This window comes from Gymnoscopelus braueri, assembly GCF_963280865.1.
Source record: "Gymnoscopelus braueri genome assembly, chromosome: 20".
NCBI classification, from domain to species: Eukaryota; Metazoa; Chordata; class Actinopteri; order Myctophiformes; family Myctophidae; genus Gymnoscopelus; species Gymnoscopelus braueri.
Genome location: NC_137622.1, coordinates 2,391,966 through 2,419,964, shown reverse-complemented (window position 1 = coordinate 2,419,964; position 27,999 = coordinate 2,391,966). Strand labels below are relative to the sequence as shown.

Here is a 27,999-nt window from a genome sequence, read left to right as displayed (position 1 = left end):
ATTAAACACTCCAGAGACTTAGACAAAAATACCCAAAGCAGCAGCCTCTCCGTGTTCACACTTTCCAAGACGAGAGAGAGAGGTTGGGAAGCTCACATTTGGAGACAAGACGAGAGCATTGTGAGGCAGACACGAGAACAGGTCTGTGTCTAAACGTGTTGTGACGGGTGTCAGTCTGCTGTGAATTACAGACACGGCTCGCTATAGAGCCCAACAGCAGGGAGGCGATTCTGTTGCTGCAGCCCGCTGCGCTGGGACACTATCAAAAGTATGCCTGTTCTTCCCACTGAAATGATATATGGCCGAGGGCCTTCAGCAATGAAATATATATGTATACTGTAAGGCTAGAGAGCGAGAGCGAGAGAGAGAGAGAGACTGTGAGCTAAGCAATGGAGAGATAAATTATAGCCTTTGCCACGTTTGTTGGTTCCAAATTTGAATTGATTTGTTTCCACTGTACATTCATTCTTCTGACAGCATCTTCTTCTTATCCCCCAAAGGCTGAGCACTGCAAATCCGAGAGGCTATTGACGAGTTTTAAACAAAACAGAAGCAGCCCCCCTGAAAACCAAATTAAACTAATTCAGCAGTTCTGCAATTCAAAAGATATTCATCTGCCCACCACCACTGTGTGGGGGTTCGAATCCTCCGCTGCGCCTCCGGACTTGGCCGGGGCGATCCAACGCAATACAATTGGTTGTGTCTGTGGGTGGGACGTCGGCGGGGGAGGGCGATCTCCTTGCGCTGCACAAGCGACACCTACGCGTCAGTTTTGTCCAATCTGTATGGTAGAGTATGTTAATACAATGTAACTTATACAATTGCGGTGGTTGTATTTGGTCTCCCTAGTCTAGTCTACTTCTATTGAGACATTTAGATCCTCTGTCGGTTGGACACGAGCTTTGACACAATCCTGTTTCTGGTTTGACACGAATTTTGACCTGACGGTCAAAATTCTATTTCTCCCCAGAGCAAGCATGCAGGCTCTATTAGGGCAGTGGTAAAAAATGTCAGCACTTGCACAGGAGACCCCAGTTCAAATCTTGGGGTAGAACAGGAAAGTTATATAGCGCAGCTTTAAGTAAAATGTTGAGGTACATTTACTTTGGTATTTACATTTTTTGGTGATTTAAACTTCCTCAGAGCTAAATACTTTTCTACTCCACTATTTATCCACAATTATTTGACAGTTTTAGTTGATTATTAATACATTAAAGGTAGGGTAAGTGATTTGCGTTGGTTAAAATAATTGTTAAATAGCTCTATATTCTGATAGTACTCATTGCTATAGAGTGTATGTTCAGTATTAGGAGTCTCCTTGTCTCTCCACCTCTTTATTAAACAGAAAATGCATTTTCGTTTCAGTTTCAGTTTCATTTCCAATTTTATCCAACCAGGACAGAGAACTCAATCAGGATACAGATTAAACAAGTGAAATTGGAAGTGATGACACTAAGAAATGAGCAGGCAAAATTGGAACTGGAACACTATACAAATTAAGCTTAAAAATGGGTACTTTCTCCTGATTGGCTGAGATTTTGACACCTACCGAAAAATGTATTTTCTGTTTATTAAAGAGCTGGAGAGGCAGGGAGACATCTGTTACTGAAAAAACACTCTATAGCAATGATTACTATCAGAATATAGTATTTTAACCTTTTAACAAAATACTTTTTGTTTTAACCAAAAAATATCACTTACCCTACCTTTAAGACCTGAGACCGATTTTATAAAATGTCTTCTAAATCTAAATGTTGCTATATCAGTGGTGCTCAAACTTTTTCATGTCAAGGACCCCCAAAATGTATTTCGCCACGGACCTTCATCTCAAAATACGTTGTTCCAGGGACCCCCCGGAAGCAAAGATTTGAGTTTTAAAATGTTTGCTTGAAAAAAAAAAGACATATTCAAAGATTTTCACAAATCTTCAAGATTTTCAAAAATAGCAGATCTACAAAAGCTCATAGCTCGGCATGAAGTGACGCACTATGAGCTATATCTGCTATTTTTGAATAGCCAAAGTATAAAATGATTCAAGTGGTTAATACAAAATATACATTAACCACTTAAGCCCCGTTTCAAACTGAGGCTATACGAAAATAGCAGATCTACAATCTCACATCTACAACGTGAGCTTGTTAGATCTGCTAATTAAAAAAACAACAACATTTGAGTACTTTTGAGTACCGAATACAGGGCTTTTACTTGGAACAGAGTATTTATATATTGTGGTATTGTTGCTAGTTTTACGTAAGTACTTCTTCCACCACGGAGGGAGACATGGGGTTGTCTACACCCCCCCCATACCAACAGTAGGGGGTTGGCAGTGACAGGGAACATACACTATGGAGGGAACTGGCAGAACCACTAAACAGGGGAGAAAAGAATTTTGAGAGAGAGAGAGAAAAAAAACGCTCTGTATAACCCATTTTTCAAAGATCAACGCACTAAAAACAAGACATGAAATGCGCCAGAGAGCTAAAGATTCAGACATAATTCCAGGCTGGATAATTAATGAACTGCTGAAAGCAGACAGACAGTCAGTCAGGCATTGACTTGTGCGAGCTTTCTTTTCAAAAAGCTGTAGTGTCGGTAAACAACCTTCAACAAGGCTTGCATGGCGGATGCACCCAAAAATACACCGCATCACTTCTGTATTCAAATGTCAGCCCGAGTCTGAATAAATAACACAGTATACATCTGCAGCAAGGCTCTCAGCTCTTTCCGTGCTCTTCTCCTCAGCAACGGGTCTGAAAAACACACCCTTCTCCATGCATCCAAGTGGATTAGACCAGTTGGTTCTCTCAACCTTCTTTCAAGGACCCTCAGTTTGATATGAATTAAGGCCACGGACCCCCGTTTGATGTTTTTTTCATCTCTTTATTTAACTGTGTGTACAAATGGAACCAAATGGAAAGTAGCCGGTCTACAAGCTCACAACTCATCACATCGTGAGCTGGCTATGTTCACTTTTAACATTTTTTGAAACTTTTTTGCCTATGATACATACCCATAATAGGGATCGATCATTAATTGATTATTTAATGAAATGATCGATCGTCAATCGTTTAAATCAATTATTTCGAATAACTGTCTTCACCCCTACAACAGAGTACAAGGATGCGCTCTGGTAGAGAGAGGTCTCATCTCTCCTGCTCGCTCTCTCATCTGGTAGAGAGATGTCTCATCTCTCTTGCTCGCTCCAGGGCCGGAGCAGTTTATGCTGTTGCTTAGGGCCACCACCAAAATCGGAAAATCAACTTAATTGAGAAACCTGTGAACATTCTACTTGAGAAAGCATGGGCTTTATTTCTTTCTTCTGTGACGTCTGCCCCTGTACAGTCATCTCTGGTTTAGTCATTTCCAAGGAAGATGTCTGCTCCTACACCTTCCTGGCACTAGACAGAGGGAAGTAGCCCAAGCAGGGTTGAGGAGACTTCTAGGGAAGTAAATTGGGCATCGCACTCTGTGATGATGTGGTCAAGAAGAGGAGTAGCCAGGTTTCATCTGATGTACTCTTCTCTGGTTTCTGCAGGAGCAGGAAGAAAGGCCAAACTCGCAGGCAATCAAAACCATGTTCTACCTGAGTGTTCACACGATTCTCAATTAGCCTGAACCCTTACTGTGACTGTGACAGACTGTGACAGGTATCTCAAATGACAGGTGTGAATTATCAGCCTGGTCAAATTTTTCAAACTTACAGTGGTGGACAGTCACAGACAGTTAGTACTTGAGTCACATGAGTACCGTACATTTTTGGAGTATCAACAGCTGATACTATACTTAAAATTACTGGCACAATAAATGTAGTGGAGTTCAAAGTATAACAATAGTCTTAGAAATGCAGAGAAGTAAAAAAAAAAAACTCAAGTAAAGTAGAAATATTCAAAAACCACTGGCTTCTTGGTATATTTACTTGTGGACAATGTTTCGTATAATAATTTACTGATAATTAGTTTTTCCATATAGATGGATATTCAATTAAAATCTTCATGAAAACAGCCAGATCCAGGTGAGATAGTAAGGTCAAAATGATGCTACATAAGTCACTGAGCACATTGCCCACAACAACCCAATATTAAATAAATTAGTATAATGTTATCAGCATATTTCAAGGCACTGCATGCATTAAGTAAGAATATAAGATCCGCACACCAATATTGCTGCTCCCAAATGCATCTCATCTCTCCTGCTCGCTCTCTCACTGAACACCGGCATCTCTTCACTGCATTAAGTCAGAAACATAATGATTCATACATGTTCCAGTCATGTAGTTGATAAATTAAAGCCGAGGCGAATGTGTGTGCGTTTGTGTGTGTCTGCGTGTGTGTGTCTGCGTGTGTGTGTGTGTGTGTGTGTGTGTGTGTGTGTGTGTGTGTGTGTGTGTGTGCTTACATTACTATACTTGCGAGGGCGAAATGTCCCCACACGTATACTAGAATTTGAGTAATTCAATTTTCCTGGTCAACACGAGCTTGTAGATCGGCTATTTTCGGCTTTAGGGTTAGGGTACTTGGCAAAAAATAAGTGTGGCATAAAACTGCTGTCTTAGAATGTTGGTGTCCTCACAGGTATAGTAATACAAACATTTCTGTGTGTGTGTGTGTGTGCGCGCGCGTGCGTGTGTGTGTGTATGTTTCAGATGTGTTCGCTGGGCTGTGTCTGCTGTGCACGCTGACAAATGAAGGGAGCAGTGTCAGTTCATCTTCAGGGAAGGGCGGGCGGGCGGGGGTATGGGCCTGGGTGGGGGCTGGGTGGGGGTAGTCTCTATAAGTACACAACAGCAGCGCGGTGGCGTCTGTGATTAGAAATAACACCCCATCATCCCTGCCTGGGCCATACCCCGAGGTCATGAGCCAAAAAGAATACACTGTATATCGTCACTGTTGGGTGGAAACCTTGTACGTCCAAGAGGGTTACTTTTCAGGAAATGGAAAAAAATAAAGAACTTGTGTTCCAATGGATGCAGATGTAGTTATTGTAGCTCTTGTTGATACTTTTCATTTGATCAATATTTATAAAACCCCACAGACACACTTAAGCACTTTCAACCTGGCTTCCCTATTTTGCATGTCGTTAAATAGCCGCTCTACAAGCCCACAAAGTGTCACATCACGATGCGTTGTGAGCTTGTAGATGTGCTATTTTCATAACATTTGCCAGTCATATGACGAAGTACGGCATTAATTAACTCTCTCAGTGCCAAGCCACGAGTTATCCCGAGTTTTTTCTGAATGCCCTCAGTGCCAGAACGAGTTATCCCGAGTTTATTTATTTAAATTTTTCTTTTTTTCTTTATTTCTTTCTTGGAAAAAGATGTTCAGAACCCAAGATATCATTATCTGAAGATTTGCAGCTCCATCCACTCTTTGTTTAACTTATAACTGAAAAAGGCTGTATCTCGCTTCCTAAGCACTTTTTTTTTACTTAGAAAAAAAAATAATTGCTGGCAAAGTATGAACATATTTTTCATTGGCACTGAGAGAGTTAATGGAAAAAAAAATAAATTACAAAGTTGGAATATGGACATACAAGGTTTATGCCTGACAGCAACAATACCTTATTATGTACCTTATGTCTAAGCTCATGTACGTACATACAGTACCTGCTATGTGGACCTACCTTGAAATTGTTCAAACACCACTGCAAATCTGGTTTAGTGGCTAAATTCACAAACTGTCAACTGTATGAAATAAACAAGAACAATTTAAATAGCTAACACATACAAGTGGTTTCTCCAAATTCAACACAAAATGCCACTTTTAATGACTACCGCAGACTCCGAATTATTCAAACTGTTCATGACAAGTGTCTTTAGTACTCCGTAGAGGAGCCTTTTGCTGTTCTGACCTGCTGCAAACGTGATGCATAGCCAGACACCAGCATTCCTGAGGAAATCTTAGCCCAGCTATTTAAATTGTTCTTGTTTGTTTATTTCATACAGTTGACAGTTTGTGATTTTTTTGCTAATAAACCAGATTTGAGTGGTGTTTGAATAAAGTGCAACCACATACCTGCCGCTAATTATGCCATGTGTATTATGCTACGTGTATATATGTAGATATCTTTAGATTCTTCTTTGACACGTCTCTTTCAGTTTTACTCCTTGCCCCCCCCCCCCCCCATTTCTTTCTTTCCTGAAAACAAGTGATGGAGCTTGCATAAATACGGATTTCACCAGTGGTGTAAAGTAACTACAGTAAGTACATTTACTCAAGTTCTGTACTTAAGTACAATTTTGAGGTACTTTTACTTTACTGGAGTATTTCCAATTGTCTATACTTTTACTTCTACTCCGCTACATCTCAGAGGCAAATATTGTACTTTTACTCCACTACAATTATTTGAAAACATTAGTTACTAGTTACTTGGCAGATATACATTTTTATTACATTATAAAACATATTTAGCCCTATTTTATACCCAGGCCATTTGAAAATAGCCGATCTACAAGCTCACAACGCGTCTGTGAGCTTGTAGATCTGATATTTTCAAACAGTACTTTTACTTTTGGTACTTTTTTGTACATTTTGATACCAATACTTTTGTACTTTTACGCAAGTACATTTTTAATTCCGGACTTTTACTTGTAACAGAGTACTTCTACATTGCAGTATTGATACTTTTACTTAAGTAAAACATATGAGTACTTTTTCCACCACTGGATTTCACCCACCGATTTACACGTGCATGTGACAATAAAACTGATTGTGATGTATAAAAAGGAAAAGGGGGGCTTCTTCTTCCAAACAGAGGCCCTGCTGGTGTGATGGAGGTCAAGGTATCGCTGCAGCTCTCATCTACAGTGTCTTTCCAAAAAATCGCACAGGAAGGCACAGTGTCATCTCTGTCACCGCGTCCCTTAGGATGGAATTTACACCTTCACTCTTTTGGATGTAGGGGTGGGGTGTTAAGCGATAGAAAGCTGGACCTGATATTAATCTTTTCAAGCTCCAGCTCTTAAAATAAACAGAAAATACATTTTCCGGTAGGTGTCAAAATCTCAGCCAATCAGGAGAAAGTACCTATTTTTAAGCTTCATTTTTATAGTGTTCCAGTTCCAATTTTGTCTGCTCATTTCTTAGTGTCATCACTTCCAATTTCACTTGTTTAATCTATATCCTGATTGAGTTCTCTATCCTAATTGGATAAAATTGGAAATGAAACGAAAATGCATTTTCTGTTTTATAAAGAGTTGGAGAGACAAGGAGACTCCTTTTACTGAACAAACACTCTATAGCAATGAGTACTATCAGAATATAGAGCTATTTAACACTTATTTTAACCAAAGAAAATCACTTACCCTACCTTTAAGTATAAAAAATAGCGGTAAAGTGGTTAAAGTGTACATTTAGCTGGGGACTCCCAGGAACCTGGCGGGGGGGGGGGGGGGGGGGGAGGGGACACACACACACCTAGATATCATCCTAGAGGCCCGTTACTGACATACCCCCCCCCCCCCCCCATGTTACTTACACTGTGTGTGAGAGCGTGTGGCGTGGTGTCTTTACATGGGGGAACGTATGTAATACAAAACGCAGATTGGCAGAGGTAGATAAGCTCGTTTTTTTGGCGGAGAGGAGCACAGAGAGACAAGAGGTGTTGGGTTTCTCTGCCGTCGACAGAGACATGCGCGGGACATTTCTCCTGTGGTCAGCCAGGCACGTCGCAGAAACCTCCTACTGTATCTCCATTATTATTTCAACTTTTTTCAGTTTTCTCCCCGACATTAGTGTCCTACTGTCTGTCAGTGGGTTTTACCATTAATAAGAGCTTGTGACTAAATAACTACTTATGGAGCCATTGGAACACAGGTACTTTTTTTTCCTATTTCCTGAAAAGTAACAGTTTGGGATATACAAGGTTTCTACTTGGCAGCGACGACACGCTCTGTGGTCAGACAGGTTGCAGAAAGAGCAGCATTTGTACACAAACTGCTCTGCTGTCTGCTCCTCCTACTGTCCTGTCCTCAGTACTGTCCTGTCCTGTCCTGTCCACAGTAATGTCCTGTCCAGTCCACAGTCCACTACTGTATACTGTACATTCTCTGCCTTTTCCTTTTGTCTCCTGCCCAGTACAGTACAGTACAGTACAGTACAGTACAGTACAGTACAGTACAGTACAGTACAGTACAGTACAGTACAGTACCTGTACATTGTGGGCTGTTCGTTTTTCCTCCATGGTCCTCAGTTGGCTCGTATTCATTGTGCTTCGTTCCTGCCTGGTTTAGCGCTGCATCTTACTCCATCTATTTCCTGCTATACCTCTACTCTCTGTGCCTCCCTTTTGCTGCTGTGCTCTCTCTTTCTGCCTCTTGTTTATTTTCACTCTCTGCTTTTTTTCTCTTTCCCTCTCCCCTTTTTCTCTCCATCTCTCTCACACTCTTTTCTCTCTCCCTCCCCCCTTTTCTCTCTTTCTCCAACCTCTCTCTCCCCATTTTGCTCTCTCTCTCTCTCTCTCTCTCCGTCACGGGAGTAATGTAGGTCTGTAAATGAAGCGGCCTGAAACCTCCATCTCAGGCTGCCAGGGATCGATATGTGCTGCTCAGCATCGGGTGGGTAGGGGTGGGGTGGAGTGGATGAGGGGGGCAGGATGCTCTGTGCCCTCCGCCTCACAGGGGAGTGGAGCGGGCAGGCGAAGCAGCAAGCATCCTGCAGCTCCTCACGTGTAAACACGGCACAATAATTCAGCCGTTTTTATTGGCCTGTTATTTACTACATGGTTTGAGCGCCAAACGATAACAGATGCACCGGCCGGGTTTGACACAGTGCCCTGGCTCAGGCCATGTCTCTTTAAACGGGCACAAAACCCCCAGGCTCAGTTTGTAGTTTGTTTTCCAGTTCAGGTTAAAAAAACTATAGCAGATTTTTTTTTAAAACATGGCAGACAAGTAAGCAACACAGCTGCACCACATAAATGAATAATGAGTGTTAGATTTTCATAGGTGTGTCCAGCGCCAAGGGGCATGGCCAATGTGCAAGCATGATAGACAGTATTGACACACATAGCGTCTAACACACCCATTATTCATTTGATTAGCTGCAGCTGTGTTGCTTACATCGCTATCTACTATAAGGTCAGTGTAATGGCAGTCTGCCATGTTTTTACCCTGCAGTAGTTTTGAACCTGAAGTGGAAAATAAAGGACAAAATCAGCCTCGGGTTTCATGCCCCTTTAAAGCCAGGTGGAAGAAGTACTTAAGACATTTTGTTTTGACTTAAGTAAAGGTAGCAATATCACAGTATTAAAAAAAATACTCTACTACAAAACGCACTGGCATCAAAATATACGGTAATACTTGCTATGCATGTCTATAATGGTTTATAAACATACTTATAATGCATTAGACTATTTTAACACTATAACACTGTATAATTATAGTTATAGCACTCACAAATATTCATAATGATTTATAAAAATAACCACAACACCATGTAAAGCATTGTAATTAATGACAAGGTCACGTGTAAATGCATTGTAAAATGCTTATAACACTGTATAATTACATTTATAAGCACTCATTATGCAATCATAACACGCTATAAAGTGTTTTATAATGACACTTCCTATGTACTCCATGTTAATTCTGATAGTTGTAAGACAATCATTTTACTGCATAATGCTTTATAATGCACTATAATAAAAATAGTAAATCGAAATACTTGACCTTAAAAGTCTTGAAATGCTTTATAATGTGTTATGGTTATTGTTATAAATCATTATGAGTATTTATAAGTAAATTAAGTAAATAAATGTATACTTCTTGTAACTATAATTAAGGGCAGCAGTGGCTCAGGAAGTAGAGCGGCTATCTTGTAATCCAAAAGGTTCCAGATTCGATCCCCGGCTCCTCCTGGCTAAGTGTCCTTGAGCAAGACAGTGAACCCCTAACTGCTCCTGATGATGAGCAGTTTGGTGCCCTGCATGGTTTCTTTCGCCATCGGTGTGAGAACGTGTGGTGAATGTGAAGTACATTGTAAAGCGCTTTGAAAAGTTGTTAAGACTAGAAAGGCGCTAAAATGCAAAAAAAAAAACAAGAGTTACTACATGGGCTTCACACATCGCAGTGTGGCCACGTTGTAAGCTTGCGGATCTGAAGAAGACATGTGGTGTAGAGAGAAAAAAGAGCAGACCAAGTACAGAGCCAAAAGTCATATTAACATGAATTCAACATAGAAAAGATAATATGTAAACAAACAAAGAACACAGTTTTATACAGTATGGAGTGGGGGTCCCTGCTAAATCTCTCTCTCAGCTAAGGAGTCCTTAGCCTGAAAAAACATTGAAGTACTACAACAGTTTGCAGCTTTACTACGTGTGCTTGACAATGTGTCAACAACCAGCTGAATGCAGGCAAACAACACATGGAACGGCCAAAAGAACGCAAAGCGCTGATCGCAAAACAAAGCGGTGCGGTGCAAAATCGAACGGCCAAAACAAGTATAAAAAAAAAGATGAGCACAAGACCTCTGGATGCAAAAAAAAAAAAAGCAAAAAAAAAAGGAAGAAGCCACGTGATAAGCCAAGAAGCGCCACAGTACAGCACAGGAAGCGGGCCTGTCTGGGAGTTACCTGGACAGGTGGCCACGCAGGCACTTTTCTGGACGTTCTGGCCCTCGCACGACGTGCCTCCGTTCAGCGGAGTGGGGTTGGTGCAGCTCCGACTCCTCTTCTGCCAGCCACGCCCACACACGGCGCTGCACACCGACCAGGTGGTCCACGTGGACCAGCCGCCGTTGACTGTCCGCCAGACCGCCACGGGGGAGGCGAGGGAGGGGATGGAGAGGGTGGGGGGAGGAGGGGGAGGACCATGGATGGAGGGAGGGAGGGACAGAGCAGCCAGGATTACCCGACGTGCATCAAGAAAAGAAAGAGGTTTGTAGTAAAGGCTATTCCATTATTTTCTTATTATTCTAGCTACTCGTACTTTTACGATTAATCAAATAATTGAGGAGTGCGTTATTTTCTTGACTAAATCGAGTCTCTTAATTACACACGTAAGACCTGCTTTGTCGTACAAAGGCGCCACGCAAAAACACAGAAAACTGCTTCTAGATCTGCTATTTTCGGTATTTCGATCATCAATTTATTATTATTTTTTAGATAATCGATTAAATCAATTAGTTTGATTAACTGTTGCGCCCCGGGTGTGTGCCTAAAATAACTAGTAGCTACCAGTAGTCGTAGTAACTAGTAGCTACTATGACACTCTTTTGGTCCACATTGTGAGCTGGATCTGACAGAGGAGAGAGAACAAACAGGGAGGAGGGACTACTACCACAGCTAGAGGTACAGGTGCCTTTACTTATAATAACAATAATAATAATACTACACCTTTACCTGTTACTGTTCTATCTAGTGAACTGCAACTTATGACTGCACATGCAGCTACCTCACCTCATGACTGCACCTTACATGTATGTACACATCTGTATATTGTCGCTGTCGGGTGGAAACCTTCTATGTCCAAAACCGTTCCTTTTTTTAATTATTATTTTAACCCATTAAGACCTGAGGCAATTCTTAAAAATGATTTCTAACTCCTAAAAATGTTTTCAAGATTTTGCCGCGCTATGAGCTTGTATATCTGCTATTTTTGAATAGCCAAAGAAATCTAAAGTGACACAGATGAGTTCCAGGTCTTAATGGGTTAAAAACGTTTTAAAATAGTGAAAATAGACTTAAACTCACTACTTTTGTGCTGCACTCTTGAATGATGAAGTAGGGCATCGATTTACAAAAAAAACAAACATTAAAAGTTTAAATATGGAGATGAGGTTTCTTTTCGATAGCAACGATACGCTATACAGTACATACAGTATATATTTATGTACAGTATGTTTTGATTACAGTATGTTTTGATTACAGTATTTGACCTGTTTCTATCCTGTGTTCTTCTCCTTGCTCTTCCTCCATCCTCCTACAAATGAGGAATGCACACGAAAAACAAAGAAAGAATCCTCTTCTGTAAACCTGTGCTGTTACAATAAAGTTGTAATTCTGATTATAGTTGAAACAAAATGGTCTACCAATTAGGAAAGAGAGACACGACAGCCATCTTTGACCTTTTCTTGGGAGTATAACAGAATAACTGTGACTGATGTACATTTAAAATATCCTTCTCAGACTCAACAAAGCAAAGAAAGGACATTATGCAATATGAATGAACTTAAAACAACATAACCTACAGTACTGCTAAAGTTGGGAGACACTAAACTAGTTGTGAGCAATAAACGCCTCACATTTGATCCAGTAGTTATACTGTATGTTTAACACATGACAACTGGTGTTTTCAATGTTGTGTGACTTTTCAATGTTTACATTTGTTACGAACAACACGTATTTTATTTATAGCTGTATAGGGTATCCCAGGAAACTAGTGGTTACTGGCAGTAGACAGAACTGCACCCTATCAATTTGTGTCTCCCACTCGTTTCAAATGACTTCAGACAACTCAGAAACTATGCTCTTTTCTGTGATGTGTAACAAAATGTACGTTTTATTCACAGAATATTTCAAATAAATGAGCTAAATGATAATGCTACAACGCAAAACACGTCACTCATTGTGTGCCGCTACAGTTTTGCACCACTGTCTAGGTCGTACAATTAGATATGCAAATCCAAGTGGGCTCATGTTAAAACCACGTAAACCCTATACTTCATTGATCAGAGTCCCCCAGGAATCTATACTAGGCCCTTAGTACTACACTATTACTAACTGTACTTACTCGTCCTTTTTTGCACCTTAAAACGCTTGACTGTTGCTACCTAAACTGTTGTATATAGAAGGTACTGGGGTGCTGTATATATAAGGTACTACTGTGTCAGGTACTGTGTCCGTAAACGTCTATGGTATATATATATAATATGTCACGCATACGTACATTGTACATACACTGATCTATTTTCATTATCCTAATAGTAGCTCTTGTTTTCTCTGCTACATTGTCTGAAGGAAGACGATCAAAAATAAGTTTTACTCTTATATACGTATGTATGTATGTATGTATGGTGTGTCTGTGCAGAAGATGTAAAAATAAAGAACCACCATGAACCCATCCTTTTTTCCCTACACCAAATCTCTTCGCTGAAAACAGCCGCTCACAACGCGTTTGCGATGTGTTGCAAGCTTGCAGATCGTCTATTTTCGGCCGAATGTCTCCCCCCCCCCCCCCCCCAGAATAGGGACGCTAGGGTCCATGTGGTTAAGCCGTTAGATTAAGTCAGACTTCGGGACACCAATAACAATTAAAATATATATAATATAATATAATATAATATAACATAATATAATATAATATAATATAATATAATATAATATAATATAATATAATATAATATATAATACGGTATTTGACCACATGAAACCCGTTGCTGCTATGATTCTCATTTTATACTGTAGAGTAAACGCCGGGGCTGTCTGAATCCACGTTATTGCAGCTGCAACTGCAATAATCATGCACACTGCACTGCACCCCATGCTCTGTCTCAATCTGGCTATGGGCATATAATTGCACTGCACAAATTGGATCATGGCAGGTGATTACATCAAATCAAGCTGGTTTCGTTTCTAATCAACTCTACTGTATTCAATTCCTGCGTGCGCGGTGCTTAGCCCCAGCCTTTCAGGCTATACCGAGATTCCGTATTTCGTCGTCGCTGTCGGGCAAAAATAAACCTTTGCATGTCCAAAACCGTTACGTTTCAGCAAATTGAATGAGCATGTGGTCGAAATGAACCAATGTAGTCCGATGTAGATGCTAAGGTTCAACCCACGGACACACTTGACCATTTTCACTCGACATTTTTCAAAAGTAGCAAAAATGGCAAATCCTCCAGCTCACAACGCGTGAGAGAGAGAGAGGGGGGGGGGGCAGAGAGAGAGAGAGAGTCTCAACTCAGTCCCTCGTTCGCTGTCCATGGTGCTGAAGAGGCAGCATACATTTTAGTAAAGAAAAGTAGAGTAAAGAAATTGGACATTTCTTTCAAATTGGCAAATTTCGCTATTGCTGCAACTTTTTCACGACACTTTTGCATGATATGCTTGTACAAGTAGGGCATTAATTTACCCCCCCCCCAAAAAAAAATAAGAAAAAAAATAATAATATGGACGTTTTCTGCCCGACAGCAACGGTTTGTTGAACAGAACAGCGGTCCTGTTCCCCTCGTCCATGCTACGCTATACTATCTTGGTAATTCCCCCCCCCCCCCCGCACCGGTTGTGGCTGAATAATTTCCTCGCCCTCTCTCTCTCTCTCTCTCTCTCTCTCTCTCTCTGTGCGATTGATTACCCACCACAGCCAAGCAAATTGCCAGGCAGCTCAGGGCCTGATTACCTCCTTCGCACAAAGTGCAGTCACACCAGCCACAGCCTCGTTAGAATGCATCTCTGCCCTGCTCCTGAACCCCTCACTACTTATTATGACTTACAGGCAGCCTAAGAGTTCAGCAAGGAACCCCGCAACTCTTTTAAGTAACTAAATTGTTCTTGGCTGACGGCAGTGGTGGACAAAGTATAGCATTGTTGTCGGGCAGAAACCTCTTATCTCCATATTCTAACTTGTGTTTTTTTTCGTAAATTAATGCCCCTACTTGATCATACTACAGCGGCACACACGCCGCGTTTCGAGCGAGCTTTTGTTTATGTGGACGCCCTGAACAAAATGGTATTGTACTGTATGTTCCATACAGTGACAATAAATGTCTTGTAGATCTGCTACTTTTGCCGTTTTTGAATTTGAATCAGTAACAGTTTTGGACATATGAGGTTTCCACCCGACAGCAATGATGTACAATGATATACTCATGTGAAAAGTACAAATTACTACATTTTCTGAAGATTTTCAGAATTTCAAAAAAATCAATCGGCTATTTTTACAATACTTGAATTAAGGCTTAAATGGTTAATTCATAATATATTTTTGTAAATTTGGGTCCCAGGAGTCCCCTTCCTGATGTAGCGGAGGGAAAGCTTGCAAAAAAACAAAAAATACTTCAAAAAGTTTTACTTAAGTAGGCCTATAGCACTCAAGAAAATGTACTTAGTTACTGTACTTTACACCACTGGCTGACAGTCATGTAAGTGAAGTGTAATAACAGGGACCTCTGAATGGTTCCTATTCAACTGTGACCCCCCCCCCCCCCCCCCCCCACACACACACATTTAATGTCACAATGGCCATTCGTCATCTTGTCAAGTACAGAGTGATTGGTGGAGGAAATGAAATGCGAGCAGCACCCCTGCAATTTGTTCACAAAAAAAAACGTGTGGGTCGAACAGTGAAAACCTTTTGATTGACAATAATAAGAAGGTAAAAGAAACGGGGTGCTAATGGCCCAATGTGATTGATTTTTCACTTGACAATTCCACATGTGAAAATTCAAAGAGCAGACCATTTATTCAACTGTGCAATAACAAAAGCAATCGATTGCTAATGGGGAATAATTGTGTTCTCCGCGGGTCTAATTTAAATGTATTTATGTGCTGGAGGCATGTGCATTCACACATTACGCACGCACACACGCACGCACGCACGCACGCACGCACGCACGCACGCACGCACGCACGCACGCACACACGCACGCACGCACGCACGCACGCACGCACGCACGCACGCACGCACGCACGCACGCACGCACGCACCATACACTCCATGAGGTCTGAATGAATGTATTCCATTAGAACTGATTGACTGTGACATATTCCATGTAGGTGTAAGTCCATTTGCGTCTGCATCACGGACCATACAGTGGTAGTAGCCGCGCTGCTTTTGAACCTCAAAGCACAACGACAACCGTTCTCCATCTGGTCCAGCTCTCAGTGCGTGAATTTAATGAATGTGTTTTTTCTGGCCGCCTCAACAGGCGTGCGGTGTCAGGCTGTGTTCGTCCCTCCCGTAGTAAACACAGAACTGCTTTCAGTGGCGGCTCCTGTGATTGGGGGTGCTGGATTGTTTAGAGCAGGGGCTAATGAATTTAGGCAACAGACAATAATGAATAATACTAATAATGAGATTCAATTATCCTATAGTTTAATGGGCCACATAACGTAAATAAGTAAGTAAGTAACGTAAATACACATTACTAAATGTTTAGCGTTATACAACGATGCAAATAATGTATGTAAGGTTTGTAATAATGATCAAAATCTACAAAGTAATTAACAAAAACTCTTCAAATAATTAATTGGAATTCTTTATAATTGTACTGGAGTAAAAAGTGCAATATTTGCCTCTGAGATGTAGTGGAGTAGAAGTATAACATATTGCAAAATGGACATACATAGGCAAGTAAAGTGCTTGAGTATATGCATTACTCCACCACTGCCTGTTTGCCTGTAGCGGGGAATTAAGTTGAGCAGTAATGTATGCAAACTGTAGTAGTGTGGGTGCCCAGGGAGCGCTCTGTGCTAGAAAATGTGCTGTTCCATTGCATTTTAATAAAGGTCAGTGTGATTATCAAGAACAAGTAATTATTTTCAGTTCGTTGTTAATTCAATTTGCGTTTTCGCATATTGGCTTTACCATAGGGGGTCGGCATGGCTATCTATGGCAGCCGCTGAGATTGACGCATCCGTCTGCTTCGGCTGAATGGATGCTGGCAACATTTTAAATTGTGTTAATGATTGAGCAAAATGCACATATCTTCTTCTCTTTAATTTATGCGTTTATTCATAATGCATGAGATGTTATCACGCTACATGCTGAACAGGTCTCCCTGGCGCTAGTGGGATAAGTAACATGGGGAAGCATCGGCACGTTTTGACCACATGTATACCAATTATTGTACATCATTATCAGCAGCATCTTACAAACCATTGACAGTAAAATGACGATCACAATAGAACAGAAAGCATAACGGGACATAGCATAAGCATAAGGCGACCGGGTGGCGCTCGGGTAAGGTGTCCGCTCACCACCACGGGGGTTTAGGGGTTTGTGCTCCAGCTAAAACAATTGGCAAAAGTGTTTGTGGGTTTATATTATGGTATTGCTACTTCTCCCCATCTCGATATAATTGGTCCTCACTAATGCTCATCAGACGGCACCATTTCGGTCCACTCACTCTGTGTCTCATGCTATGGACAGTTCAGAAAGCAGCCTACCAATGACGGTACAATATGTTGTATTTTTATGGTTTCTATTAGCTCGTAACCCGACATCGATGATGTCACTGGTAGGTGTCATTTCGTTTTAGGATTTATTTATTTATATTGACATATATATATATATATTCATTCTATTTATTATTCATCCATGAATTTTCGCTGTCTTTTAGGAGAAATACATTTTTCTTTTCTGATGCTGCTTGCAGAAGGGAAAATAACAGACAAAGCAATCTTGAATATTGAGTGAGGACCAATTATATGAAGATACGGTTGAAAATGGGTGAAGTGCTCCTTCAAGTAAAAAAGAACTGTGTAGGACTTCTTCCATCTCTCTCTCTCTCTCTCTCTCTCTCTCTCACCCCCCCCCCCCCCCCCAACCTGTAATGGGGAAAAGGGTTGGGGGACGAGAAAAAACGAAATACAATAAAAATAAATAACCTGGACTCGAGGCAATTTCATGTGAACACACAGTGAAGCACTGAGTGTTGTTATGTGAGGCCTTATCTGTTGGGGACCCTGGGCAGAGTGCTGGCTGGTCGCCGGGCGGGTGAACCCAGATGATGAAGAATGAAGGGTGAAGATGGGAGAGAGATGATAAAGCAGTCTTCCTACCGTACACCAGCACCGTGGCAGAGCTGCTCTTGCGGCGGGCCACTATATTCTTGGCCACGCAGGTGTAGTTGCCCGTGTCCGCCAGGCGGGCCTGTTTGATGATCAGATTATGGTCGTCTGAGACGAAGAAATTGGGGTCGCTCGACGGGTCAATCACGTCCTCGTTCCTCTGCCACTCCACCTGAAAATAAAGACGAAAAAATAAATATACTGTAGATACACTGTATTATCGTCGTATTTTTTTCTTTTTCTCTCTTTTTTTTCTTTTCTTTTATAGTTTTTTCTCTTTTAGCTAAATTATTGTTATTAATTAATTAATTATTATAACCGTTTCACTTTTTACTTTTACTCATTTTGGAAAACGGTGTAGACAATCCCCTCAATTTCTCATTTTATACACGTATGTCTGTGAGTACTTCTATGTCCAAAATATTTGAAATTCGACATGAATACTACACTGTTGATGTTTCTTGTATTATTTTATTACATACTGAGACAAAGTGTGGGGAAAAAAGAGGGATACAATTGTAAATGAACACATGCACCCGTACTTTGTATCATTCATTGCATTTAATTCCCGAATAAAAAAAGACAAGTTTTGTTGTAAACTAATACCCTACTTCAGGGGTGTCAAACTCATTTTGGGGTCCAGGCCACATTGGTCAAATGGTGACTTGATGTGGGCCGCAACCAGTTGCGGACGCGCATGCGCGCTCACACACATTCAGTTATACAGCCTTGTTTTTCAGTCTGTTGTCTCAGTCACTGCTACTAACTACAGTATCACTTTTTAGAGTGTCGCACAAAAGTAGTCAAAATATCCCATCTACAAGCTCACAACGCTTCGCAAAGTGATGCGTTTGAGCTTGTAGATTGGATATTTTCACTATTTTTAAATAAACCGGTTTTGGACATACAAGCTTTCCACCCGACAGCAACGATGTATAAGGTTTCTACAGTCAAGAGCTGCTACAATAACATACCGGTTCACAAAGGGGTCTGGGGACACCCAGGTGTCTTTTGAGGAGGTTCCAGGCAGGGGGTCCCCGACAAAATGCGGCTTGACAGCTTGACCACTTAAGCCCCATTTTATTTCTTAGTTAATTCAAAAAATAGGAGATCAATAAGCTCACAACGTGCCACATCGATTGCAGATCTTCCATTTTCAAAACATGTTGACAAAGCCTCTCTCATGGGGGTGCCTGGCACAAAATGGGGGTCTGCGGCCAATCAATTTGAGGGTCCTTGATCTGAAAAACTTTTGAGAACCACACACAATCTCCCCCCGTGCCACTGCTGCGAATGACCAGACGTTGCCCTCGGACGAGAGGTCATATTTTGACAGCTTAAACATCAAACGTTACAGCATATCATGTGATACTTACACAAGACACAGACATTAAATTACCTATTGAACTAAATTATTTACTTTTTTCATTTCTTCTTTATGTAGGATGTGTAGCCCTGTTTTGCAATACTATAGCAAAGATATTGTTGATACATTTTGAAATTGAAAGTGGTTAAGTGTGTCTGTGAGTTTTATAAATATTGAACCAATAAAAAGTATTAACAGCTTGTGATTAAATAATAACTACATTGGATCCATTGGAACACAGGTTCTTTTTTTCCTTTACCTGAAAATAAACGGTTTTGGACGTATGAGGTTTCTACCCGACAGCGACAATTTAACTATACATTTGTTACACTGTAAGTTACAAAGTTGTATCCGTGTATCCATTTATAGCATTGAAATGTATCCATTTCCATCTCAAGAGTGTACAAATGTAACCCTGGCAAATTGGAACAAATTGCAGGGGTGCTCGCCTTTCATTTCCTCCCAATGACACTATACTTGACAAGGTGACAAATGGCCATTGTGACATTAAACGAGGGGTAATCACAGTAGAATAAGTGCTATTCAGAGGACCGGTTGTACCGCTCTCAAGGCCTTCACACAATGTGTGACGAATAAACGACACGAACATGCAAAACTTGAACATTTACAGTATTAACATTAACAGCTTGTGATTAAATAATAGCTACATTGGCTCTATTGGAACACATGTTCTTTTCTTCCATTCCCTGAAAAGTAACGGTTTTGTACGTACAAGGTTTCCAACCGACAGTGCCAATAATTGGGGCTTCCTCCTCTCTTTTTTTCTGCAGCCCCTGTTCTCTCCTGTGGAGATTGGGGGAGCTCTGATGTTCTATTCTGCTCAACATTGTGTCTGGAGCCCTGTCTTCTTCCTGCCAGGGCCTCTCCAGGCTGTCCTGTAAGCTTCTCTCCACTGCCTGTATGCTCCACAGCTGCTGAGTGAGCAGCTGTAGCCTCTGCCTCCTCTGGTGTTGTTTTCTAGGGAGCTCTATAGAGAACACTACTACCGCAAGAGATGAGGCTGGAACAGCTGGCCCTGACTGGACAGAGAGAGATGGGGAGAGAGAGAGGGAGGGGGAGAGAGAGAGAGAGAGAGAGAGAGAGAGAGAGAGAGAGAGAGAGAGAGAGAGAGAGAGAGAGAGAGAGAGAGAGAGAGAGAGAGAGAGAGAGAGAGAGAGAGAGAGAAGGGTTAAGGGTAAGAGAAAGCGAGAGAAACAGAGACAGACAGACACAGAGAGAGACAGAGGACAGAGAAAGAGGGAGAAAGAGGGAGAGAGAGAGAGAGAGAGAAAGAAGGAGAGAGAGAGAGAGAGAGAGAGAGATAGAGATAGAGAGAGAGAAAAGGGTTAAGGGTAAGAGAAAGCGAGAGAAACAGAGAGACACAGAGAGAGACAGAGGACAGAGAAAGAGGGAGAGAGAGAGAAAGAGAGGGAGAGAGAGAGAGAGAAAGAGAAAGAGAGAAAGAGAGAGAGAGAGAGAGAGAGAGAGAGAGAGAGAGAGAGAGAGAGAGAGAGAGAGAGAGAGAGAGAGAGAGAGAGAGCATGAGAAGACAGTGACTCCATATTTCCAGCGTGGAAAGAAAAGAAGACAGTGAAGGAATGACCGATGGAGGGAGAGAGAGTTAGAAAGAGGACAGAGAAAGAGAGAGAGAGATTTAGACAGAGAGAGAGCGGGAGAAGGAAAGGTTTAGACCGAGAGAGAGAGATGGAGAGGGAGAGGTATAGAGAGAGAGCTGGAGAGGGAGAGGAGAGGTATAGAGAGAGAGCTGGAGAGGGAGAGGAGAGGTATAGAGAGAGAGCTGGAGAGGAGAGGAGAGGTATAGAGAGAGAGCTGGAGAGGGAGAGGAGAGGTATAGAGAGAGAGCTGGAGAGGGAGAGGAGAGGAGAGGTATAGAGAGAGAGCTGGAGAGGGAGAGGAGAGGAGAGGTATAGAGAGACAGCTGGAGAAGGAGAGGAGAGGTATAGAGAGAGAGCTGGAGAGGGAGAGGAGAGGTATAGAGAGAGAGCTGGAGAGGGAGAGGAGAGGAGAGGTATAAAGAGAGAGCTGGAGAGGGAGAGGAGAGGAGAGGTATAGAGAGAGAGCTGGAGAGGGAGAGGAGAGGTATAGAGAGAGAGCTGGAGAGGGAGAGGAGAGGTATAGAGAGAGAGCTGGAGAGGGAGAGGAGAGGTATAGAGAGAGAGCTGGAGAGGGAGAGGAGAGGATATAGAGAGAGAGAGAGAGGGATACAGACAGACAGACAGACAGACAGACAGACAGACAGACAGACAGACAGACAGACAGACAGACAGAGAGACTGAGACGGGGGCAAATAGAGCCATTAATTATAGATGGTCTTTACAGCTGCCAAACGGGGAAGTGAAGCCTCCAAGCTTCTCCCAGAGTGATGGGACCAGCAGACGTGATCTACGCCTTTTCACACACATGTAAAAGACATCATAAATCAATAAGTGGGAATAATTAGAGGCGTAATTCATCCGTTCCTGGGTGTCACTTCCCTGGGTGTAGGGCGAGGGATGGGTGCACCACGACATTGGTTCTTAAACTTTTTCATGTCAAGGAACCCCCAAATTAATAGTGTTTGACCGCAAACCAGGCCAAACTCCAGGGACCCCCCATACAAGATTTTGGGTTAGGGTTAGATTGTTTTGAAGAATCTTTTGAAGAATGCAATTATATATTGACGCCAATAACTTTTGTACTTGAATACAGGCATTAGAGTATTTTAACTTTGACTTAAAGGTAGGGTAAGTGTAGCCTGGGTTCCAGCCTGATTCACTATGTTCGGCAGATTTTTTTTTCTCACTTCGCTTATCAGTCTGGCCAGCCTCCTATTTGAGTCTTATTTTAATGACGTAGGCAAGTCAGGAAGTGAGGCTTTCCAGCCTGTATAGCGAGTGAGAAACAAAATCTGCCGAATTAATTAGTAGTGAAGCAGCAGTCTGGACCAAAGGTTAAAGCTCCATATTATGATAATAACCATTCCGATAGAGTGTTGGTTCAGTAACAGAAGTCTAACTGTCTCTCTAGCACTTTAATAAACAGAGAATATATTTTCAGGTGGGTTTGCCAATTTCATAGGATGAGGAGAGAGTACCCATTTATCGGCATTTGTTTTAAAGTGTTCCAGTTCCGATTTGTCTGCTCATTTCTTTGTGTCATCACTTCCAATTGTTTATCCTGTAAGTTTTCTCACCCGATTGGATAAAACTGGTATCCTAACCATAAAAAAAAGCATTTTTCTGTTGACTAAAGAGCTAAAAGAGACAGGGAGACTCCTGTTACTGAACAAACACTCCATAAATATTTACTATCAGATTATAGAGCAAATATATATCACTGCACCTTTAAGTAAAACTCTCCTATTGCATAAAGGGTAACCTGGCGCTACAAACCTACACCTGCATTGCATTGCCCTGATTGTAATGGTAAAAAAAGAATAACGTCTGCACATTGGACCATGCTCCAAAGCTTAAACATGTATTTGGTTCCTTTATACCAGGACGTGACGTTTCGAGCCTACCGGCTCTTCATTAGACCGGTAGGCTGTAGGCGAAACGTTGCATCCAATGGTGTAAAGGAACCAAACACATTTTTAAGCTTTGGAGCATGGTCCAATGTGCAGACTTTTATTCTTTCCGGATTCTGACCTCAGCCCAGCACCTGGTTTTTAGTGAGTAGATGTGCGTGCTTTATTGTTTGTTTACTGATTGTAATGGTTGCACGGTTGACACTGACACTTTCTTTGTGTTTGTGGCGGGTGCTGTGTGGACACTGTAGCCTGGTGGTGTTGTTGTTTTTCTGCATAGTGCAGGATAGTTGTATAGGTGTGTACTTTTGTACACCGTTGTTCTGTATTGATGGTGCTTCTTATCGTTATTGTTTTGTTTTGCTGTATACAACCGTACTTTCCTTACTCTGTACCTGTAACTTTGTAACTCTAACTGCTGTGCTGCCTCTGTGCGACTGAAATTCCCCCGCAGGATCAATGAAGGTATCTATCTATCTATCTATCTATATAAGTGTGAGCCAGTGGTGGAGCATCTGTGTGTGTGTGTGTGTGTGTGTGTGTGTGTGTGTGTGTGTGTGTGTGTGTGTGTGTGTGTGTGTGTCACCTCCGCTGGTGGGACTCCCTCGGGAGGGTGACATCGGAGCAGCAGCTCCACGTCTAACGCCACCTCCTTCCCCATCGGCTCCTCCTCAAAGTTCTTCCTCAGGTCTGACGGGTATCAAAACAAAAACACTCGTTAATAACCCCATACGTTGTTGAGCGGAGTCCCTCAGGGCTCTATACGAGTGGCTTTTCTTACATTAAATATCTTTGCTGAAAATAGCAGATCTACAAGCGCAATGCATTGTAAGCTTGTAGATCTACTATTTTCTGTTAAAGTTTTCCCCATAATATGGATGCTGGGGTCAGCCTGACCGCATATTTTTGAGATTCAATAGATTCAATAAAAGTAAAATAAATCAATCAATAAAACAAAATAGCCAATCTACAAGCAAACATTTGAGCTTGTAGACCTGCCAATTTTAAACATTTCTGAGATTATTTGAAAAAGATTCACCTACAGTGCCCTAAAGTGAAATTTTCTCAATAATGACCAAAAATGCATATACATTTTAACAAGTATAACTAAGGCTTGTATTAATTCAGGTGTCTCTGCCCAGACTCAAAACAAACTTGCATTCTGCATTCTAAAAGTAAAAACAACACTCCGTGGTTTGCATAGACAATTCCCTGTCGGCTCCTCCAAAATAAAGCAACAGGTCAGGCGATCGATCATACTGGAGATAAATATTCTGTGACTACTTGAAAAGGTTGTAAAACACAAAAATCGCTGGCATGGGTGAGTTTATTAATGTATATACTATGGCAGTTAAAGAGATAAAGGGAACCGTTTAGGAATCGGACCGTATGGCGAAAGGGCCTTTCTGTGTGGAGTTTGCATGTTCTCCCTGTGTCCCCTAGGGTATAGGTACCCTCACAAAAACATGCAGTAATCCTGGTCACTATACTGCCTCCCCCTGGCCAGCCGGGGCGCCTGATGGAGGGGAAAGGAACTGGTTGGAATTCCTTCCACGCGCTACGTCCAACCAGGGAAACTCTCCCCTGTCAGGTGATAAGAAGGTCAGTTGGCTCTCATGCATTGATTGAAGGAGGCATGAGCTCGGCCCTGGCCTCCCTAGGTTGGCAGAGGGAGTGTAGTGCCCAGGATTACATAGAGATAGTAACAGGGGTTACATAATCGTGGGATAAAAATGTAGTAAAAAAAATAAAGGAATCGGACCGTTAAGAGGGAATCATTAAAGGAACCTGAATCGTTAAAATCCTTAAGGATCCCCAGCTCTATACCAGAGGGGGTCAGCATCCGCCACCCACCACCACCCTCCGTTCTCCGTCCGGGACGAGGTGCCGGGGCGCAGCACCCACAGCAGCTGAGGACACGAGCTCCTAAGAGCCAGGCTGCTTGCACAGGGCGGCACGTATTATTAACGTCTCCCTGAATTGTTTTTTTTCCTGCCACACAAGGTTCGGTGGTATATTTGTCAGCGGCACGGCGAGTTGTACAGGTAAAAATTGGCAGCGTTTATTTTGCAGAGAGGGCTGAAATTGTAGAGGTATTTGTATCCGATGTGCCAGACTGGCTGGGCGGGACACTGAACACTGTGTTCAACCTGGGACTAAACAGCCCTGAACACCGCCTGTCACCAGGCTGGCCTGCCACACTGGAACACTCTCCTTTGATGCTCTGTTTTCCCTATGTGATTGTATTTAGCTTTACTTACTTTTTGCTTCCTTCTTATGTGGACCCGCTGTTGTGCTGCTACCTTTTGCACCTTATGTCTAACCTCATGTACTACCATGCATGTATTGTATGTATACGTTTTGAAAACTTCTGAAACGGCCGTGCTCGTCTCTGGCAGTTACAATGCATATTTATGTAAGAATTAACAGGACGAATGCAATGAAATGTCTGTCTGTCTGTTACTGGCTGAGTTATGAAGGTTTCCACCCGACAGCAATGATTTAATGCTCAACCTCCTGTGTTGTAAAGCTGCCTCCTAGCAGCTCGCTCTCTCTCTCTCTCTCTCTCTCTCTCTCTCTCTCTCTCTCTCTCTCTCTCTCTGATTCCAAGCTGTGCGTGATTTAACAAACTTTATAATCAGGATAAAACACTGTGGGCCATCAAACTGTAACGGCCTCTGTGGTCATTTTTATGCCATCGTTAAGACTTTCCTCACAAGAAACAAAAAATAATCGCCCACACATTGCACGCAAAAAAATTATTAATATGCAAGTAACACTGTTATGCAAGGGGTGAAAAGTAACAAAGTACATTTACTTAAGTACTGTACTTAACTCTAAAACTAGAGTTTTTTCCTACCTTTGAAAAATCATGGAATACGCTATACGTGAACGCTGTCCGCACAGTGATCCCCTCATTACACGCACAGGGGTCTCGTAGAATTTTGGGGGGAAATGATCCGATCGAGGTAATCCGTTCCATAGTTGTGGAGTGTTGAAAATAGCATGTTTTGCCAAAAATATATAGTAAAACACAGGAGCCGATACAGAACATTTCCCTAATATTTTAACAGGGAAGTGAATGGAGCAGCAAATCTTTGGTTTTGATTGATTGATTGAAATTTTTATTAGGCAAAAGAATGTAAAACAACACAGTCGGAACGCGTTATCTCCTGGTTCTGAGTGAAAAACGGGAAAAATAAATAAATAGTAATTAGTAGTACTGTACCAATTGACTCGAAAACACGCCCATGGCAGTAAAAGAGTTAAAGGAGGAGTTCACCCAAAAAATTACTTATTTTCTATCAATTGCACACCCCATGAAGCCTTCAATTCAGATTTATTTTTGTTTTTGTGGCACTCCTAAGCCAATAATTTGATGACCGGGTGTATTTCCTGTAGGAGACACAAAGAATCTACTTTGTGTCTCCTACCGGATACATTAGCCGGTAGGAGACGGGAATCAAATTATCAGCTTAGGAATGCGACAAAAACAAAAAGAAATCCATGGATTCAAGGCTTCATGGGGTGTGTAATTGATAGAAAATAAGATTTTTTTGGGGTGAACTACTCCTTTAAGTACAGTATTTCCCTTTTTTTTAATACTTTATACTTCTCCACAACACCAGAGGTGTACAATTATTTGAAAACTATACTTTAGCTATTCAAAAATAGCCGATGTAGACGCTGCTATTTTCTAAAACAAATTCACAAATGTTTTAACCCATTAAGACCTGGAACGTATCTGTGTCACTTTAGATTTCTTTGGCTATTCAAAACAAGACCAGGAGACCTGGTTCTGCCAAACCCAGAATAAATCCCTAGTACTTTATAAGGACTTCGAATGACGGACTTCGTATGACGTGTCAGCCTGTGTCCCTTTTATGCCCATGTATGGAGAAGAAAGGGTCCCTTTTATACAGCCGGTCTTTTTCGCCCATGTATGGACGAAAGGGGGCAGAGACTCATGTAGGCCGACCCTCTGGGTCTGGCAAATAGCAGATATACAAGCTCATAGCGCGGCACTCAGTGCCGCGCTATGAGCTTGTAGATCTGCTATTTTTTTTAAAGGTTCTATGACATTCATTTTCACTTTATATGTTTTTTGGGGGGTTTTATGACCTCAATTACGCCCAAAAAAACTGAACTTTGAACATTCAGTGGATTTTCTGTGTTCTGGGGTTTTCTGAATAATTAGGCTGAAAAGTAATCTGTGATTGGCCCTTGGACTGTGTAGTCACAGGCCATTAATCCCGCCCACTCTCCTCCTCGCCCCTCCCCTCCCCTATACTTTCCTTTGGGGGGGGGGGAGCAGAGGTGATGATTGACAGGCAAAATCCCTCAACAGCGACACCCGCAGGCAAAGATTTATTTTTTCATTGCGGTTGAAAAAGCTTTAGAAATGTGAGAGAAAAACACCTGCAATGGCTCACTAGAGTGGAATTTTCAGTAAAAACTTCTTAAACACGTTTGAAGGACCATAGGCTGCACCAACGCTCCTGATTTTGTGTATAGAGGGGCGGGTGTATAGAGGCGCAGAGAGACTGCGCCTGATCCCATTGGTTCACCGATCTGTCCGTCAACCCCCGCCCCGTTAACACAACATTACGAGCGACGCCCACTGCACTCTGGTTGGTTGGGGAAATGAAACCCTTCCTATACCGGGTACATAGACGCGTTCCTCCAGGCTTACTAAACAATAAAAGTTTGTAGATCGAGGCTAGAAGGACCATGACAAAGACTTTTAATGTGTTGTAAAACTGAATGTCATGAACGCTTTAAGTAAACGTCAACCACCACACTGCTGTTATGCAGTGAGAGGCTTTAGTGTGTTTTTTTTGTGTTTGTTTTTAGTGTGAAGGGTTGTTCAACTTACAGGCGATCCTGATGTATGCTTTCTGACTCTTCTGGGTTCCCGTCGTGCTCCAGGCCACACACTGACACCAGTACTCGTCCAGACCGAAGACCTTCTCCACCTGCTGTCTGGTGATGTCGATCTTCACCTGCATGATAGGCAGCGCTGCAACGTGAACACACAGGAGATCACTTACTGCACAATCACCATCCTGTATGACTAGGGCTGTCACCATTATGACCTTTTTGCTCGACGACGAATTGTCACTCAAATAATTTAATTGCGATTTAATCGTTTCTGCCGTTGAACGTTGGAACGTTATGAATACAAATGACATTTCTGTTTTGGCTTTTAGGCTTCGTAAACAAAAGGTGCACAGGGCAGATATGACAAATAACTTGCATAATTGAATAACTTTATACTTTATATGACTAGTGGAAATAGCAGATCAACAAGCTCAAAACGCGATGTGACGCGTTTTGAGCTTGTAGATCTGCTATTTCCACTATTAAAAAAAAAATA

At 41.9% G+C, this 27,999-nt stretch overlaps 1 protein-coding gene across 1 annotated transcript in view; it reads right to left on the bottom strand.

The window, feature by feature from the left end:
- unc5a (unc-5 netrin receptor A) overlaps positions 1-27,999 on the bottom strand; it is a gene marked incomplete at its 5' end in the record, with an annotated part of 292,060 nt that overhangs the window by 96,321 nt on the left and 167,740 nt on the right. The window contains 4 exons of the mRNA XM_080416553.1: positions 10,573-10,740; positions 17,722-17,902; positions 23,209-23,312; positions 27,499-27,642. Of these exons, the coding sequence (XP_080272679.1) occupies positions 10,573-10,740; positions 17,722-17,902; positions 23,209-23,312; positions 27,499-27,642 (597 nt within the window). The remainder of the gene's footprint in view (positions 1-10,572; positions 10,741-17,721; positions 17,903-23,208; positions 23,313-27,498; positions 27,643-27,999) is intronic.